General features: G+C 37.5%; 1 protein-coding gene across 1 annotated transcript in view; it reads right to left on the bottom strand.

Annotated features, from left to right (window-relative positions):
• Positions 1-4,477, bottom strand: part of MMS22L (MMS22 like, DNA repair protein) — a 134,353-nt gene that overhangs the window by 123,330 nt on the left and 6,546 nt on the right. The window contains exons 5-6 of the mRNA XM_003798217.2: positions 604-691; positions 331-508 (exon numbers count right to left, since the gene is read on the bottom strand). Coding sequence (XP_003798265.1) covers positions 331-508; positions 604-691 — 266 coding nt within the window. The remainder of the gene's footprint in view (positions 1-330; positions 509-603; positions 692-4,477) is intronic.

Here is a 4,477-nt window from a genome sequence, read left to right as displayed (position 1 = left end):
TTTTAAAAATAAAGGTTATTTTATTTGCTTGAAAATTTTCAACTATTGGTTCAGAGTACTGCATGTTTTAAGAACTTTATTCATATTAGATAGTTAATTCTTTCAATAACCCCAAGAAGCTATATGACTCACACAGATGGGAAGACAGAAATAAGAGATGCCACTCATCTAAAAGCACATAACTAAAAAAAGGGAGGGAAGCAAGAATTTTAACTCAGACAATTAGGTTCCAGAGCTGCAATCTTTGACTAATTTCTCTAATTCTTGCATGAATATTCCCTGTGGGGAGAAAAGGCTAACAACTTAAAAATTAAATGAAACAAGTCAAACCTTAGTGTGGTTTTGATTTACAAATGGTCCTATGTTAACACTGGGAAGGTCAGACAGACGCCCAATATACAAGAGTAACCCACGAAGCTCATCAACCAACGCTGAGGGAAGCTGATCCTCCAGAGCCTCATAGGGATGGACAGGAACGTGACTCTCACCATTCTGTACTTTCAAGTACCTAAAAAATAATTAGATAAAATAAACAACCAGGCTACAGATGCATGTACAGATAGAAATTCACCCAGTTATCAAAACATTTATCTGACATCCTACCTGAAGATGAAAACTTTAATATAATGGAGAAATAATACACACTGCTGCCTAATATTGTCTGCTTTGCAGTGCAGGGTTGATATCTTCCCTGAAACCAAAACAGATAATGTTAATCCAGTTCAAATTATTATCAGTGGGCAGCAAACAAAAAATTTTGTAAGCCATACCAGCAGCAATTCTTTTTTCCATTAATTCCCACGTAGTTATTGCCCATACCACTTCTCAAAAACTCTTATCAAGTAACCAATGAAACCCATGTTGCCCAATCTAAAAGATAATAATACCTGTCCTCAAGTCACTTGCTTTCATAGTATCCCAGACTTCACCTGGCTTCAATGACACAGACCGACAGTCTTTCTTCCTTGTAAGTCCTTCCTCCTACCTCTTCTTTACTGCCCCCTCCCCAATTCTACTGCTCACCTGGGATCCCCGCAGGACTTGGTCAAACTGCCTAACTAATATCTACCCTTAGATAGCTCAGACAGTGCCAAAAACACGTACTTGGATTTTTTCCCAAACCTGCTCATGCTATCCATTTTTTCTCCATTTCATTAAATGGTGTTACCTCTAGCCTATGTTGTTTTTGATTCTTCCATTTCCTTTAATTTCATATCTAATTCAGAGTACTACTAAGTTTATAACCAAATATATTTCAAACTACCCATTTTTTCTATAATTTCTTAAAACACTGCAACAGGGCTCTTAACAGGTCTTCTCACATCCTCTTTTGTCTCCCTATGATCTATGTACAAAATCTGCTTAAAATGCATTCCAATTCCTGTTGCCCTCAAGTCAAAACACAGACGGCTTCCTGCTGTCTTCAGAATAAAATCAAAACTCCTTACAAGGACTTATAAGACCTTGAATGACCTTTTGATAGTTTCTGTCTTTCTCCCAATTTCATCCCAGGCCATCTTTCCCTCACTTAACTTTAAGCAAGAATTATAAAGGTAGTCGATATCAATGCAAAACACTGATAACCATTAGAGGGAAAATGAGTAAAGACAATCACAAAACAAAAGCAGAGAAAACATGAGAATTATAGGCAATAAATTCTTATCCATAATAACTAGGAAACTAATTTCCAAATTTCAATTAAAATGAACAACATGGGCTCAGCACCTGTAGCACAGTGGTTAAGTCACAGGCCACACACACTGAGGCTAGTGAGTTCAAACTAGGCCCAGGCCAGCTAAACAATGACAACTGCAACAACAACCACCAAAAAAAAATAGCGGGCGTTGTGGCGGGAGCCTGTAGTCCCAACTACTTGGGAGGTTGAGGAAAGAGAATCCCTTAAGCCCAAGAGTTTGAGGTTGCTGTGAGCTGTGACGCTACAGTACTCTACTGAGGGCAACATAGTGAGACTCTGTCTGCAAAAAAATAAATGAAATAAAATAATAAAGTGAACAACACAGCCACAACTATGGCAAAACCAACAGGAATATAAGTTTAAGTTGTTGTACAAATGTTTTTTAAACTGCATTTTATGGCTTAATTTCACCCATAAAAACAAAATCATATCATCACCCTTTTCCACAAGTATCAGCCCAAGCAATACTGTCTTAAAAATACCTGCTGTGAACTTCTGCATCTAGGCAAGACTAAGTAATAAGAATCAGATTTATCTATCTCCCACCTTAATCTTGAAAAGAAGAAAAACAGCACGGAACAAGTTTTCAGGCACTGGACCTAAGGTAGAGAGATAGCCCTATGATTGTACGAGCTTCCCACTCAGATAGTTTTAGGCTGCAATAGGGGGAAGAGAGCCCCAGTAGAGCCCAGTTTACTGAGATGAGACATAAAATTTAAGTTTAGAGAAATCTAACTTTGAAGGGCAAAAGTATCAAAGAAAGAAGAAGCCACACAAAATAAGCATTCTAGAAATGTATAAACTGTCCTTGTTAAGTCTTTGGCTACATACTGATGTATTCCAACATGAGAGAAAATTACCCAAGGCTAGAGAAAAGGACAAGAAACAATTCCCTACAAAGCTTACACAAGCCAGAGAATAGTTTAAGTTCCCACCAGCAAGCATGAAAAAAACCTCATAATATCCCAGGTACCAGGAAGAATTCTCAGAAGCCTTACTGGGCAGTTTACCAGACTAAATTAACATTAAACTAAAGTCTGCTTTAAAAAAATCCTAAAACAATTTAAAACGGGCTTGGTGCCCATAGTTCAGTGGTTAGGGCACCTGCCACATACACTGGGGCTGGCAGGTTCGAACCTAGCCCAGGCCTGCTAAACAACAATGACAATTACAACAAAAAAATAGTGGGTGTTGTGGCAGGCACCTGTAGCCCCAACAGGTGGGAGGCTGAGGGAAGAGAATCGCTTAAGAACAAGAGTTTTGAGGTTGCTGTGAGCTGTGATACCACAACACTCTACTGAGGGGCAGCAAAGTAGGACTCTGTCTCAAAAAAATAAATAAATAAAATAAAAAGAGCCATTGGATTATATATGCTCAATAGTAAGCCATAACATAAGTTAACACCTAGTTTAAGCAACGTAAGAAAATCCAGAAAGCAGCATCCAGAAAATCCATTGAAAGTCAATGTCAATCACACAATAAAAGATATTAGATATTCAAAGAAGATGAAACATATATCACAGAACCCAGAGAAAAGTTAATTAATACAGACACATCCAGAAATGACAGTGATGACATAATTAGCAGTCAGCAAAGTTAAAAACAACAATCATACACACTCCATATATTCAAGATATATGAAAACAAACAGGACAGAAATGTAAGACATAAAAAGAATCCAAATACAATGTCTAGAGACAAAAAAATACAGTATCTGAGAAAGGGTAACACTAATAGCTACAATATATTTAAGAACAAGTCTTAGCAAAACATATTATTCTGTATGTTATTCTGCCTCAACTGTAAATCAACCCTAAGAGCACTGTGAGTTAATAAACAAAATCCTTACAGAATGGCATGGCAGGGACAAGCTAACCTATATCTGTTGCTAACTTGGCCAACAGATCACAGGCTTTTTTAAGCAACAAAAACAGCCAAAATGTCAGTGTAACAAATAATCATTTTAACAAATGGTCCACTGCAGTAGTTATAGGTTAGTGCTTCAGGGAATAATCCTGCATAATAAATCCCTTCTGTAAATCAAATTTACTTAAGTTATTCTATGCAGTAACAATATCTTTGTTCTTTCCACTATGATCTTTTACAAGCTACCCAGGGGTTTCAAAATAAGACTTGGTGTGGCTTACAAAGCCAATTGTGATTTAATCCTTTCTAAATTCTTCATTCTCACACACACTTTGATCCAACCATACATGATTACTACTTATTCCATGCTCCCTAATTTTTTTATGTTTTTATACACCTCCATGTCTTTGTCTATAGTTTTTTTCTGCCTGGAACTTTTCCTGTTCCCCAGAACTTCCCCCAAATCTTTTGCCTAGCTAATTCCTTCTGAACCTTGCAGACACAGATGTGGCACCACTTACTGATGGGCACATAGACAGACGAAACCCTTGGCTCCATCCAGCTCACACTTGCCTCTCACTGTACTTTCTCATTTACCACGCTGACCTATGCCTGCATGTCTATGTCCTACACAACTACAAACTCTTCAGCAGCATATATTTCGTCTTTGAACCATCAGCACCTTGCACAATACCTCAAGTGAAGCAGAGACTCTTCAGACGATAATGAAACAACAATACTTAACATTTACTGATCCCATACTAAGAAAACAAAAGTCTGATACCTGACAGCTAGGCCATGATATTCCCTACTAAATATAAACAACTTTCATAAAATACAAAAAAAGGAGCCTGGGCCACTCTGACTATGGTGAAACAAGACAAAAACAAAACCTTAGCAATCACGTCTGAACAC

This window comes from Otolemur garnettii, unplaced genomic scaffold (genome assembly GCF_000181295.1).
Source record: "Otolemur garnettii isolate 467f Iridium unplaced genomic scaffold, OtoGar3 scaffold00132, whole genome shotgun sequence".
Lineage (NCBI taxonomy): Eukaryota > Metazoa > Chordata > Mammalia > Primates > Galagidae > Otolemur > Otolemur garnettii.
This window is presented reverse-complemented; position numbering and strand designations above follow the sequence as displayed.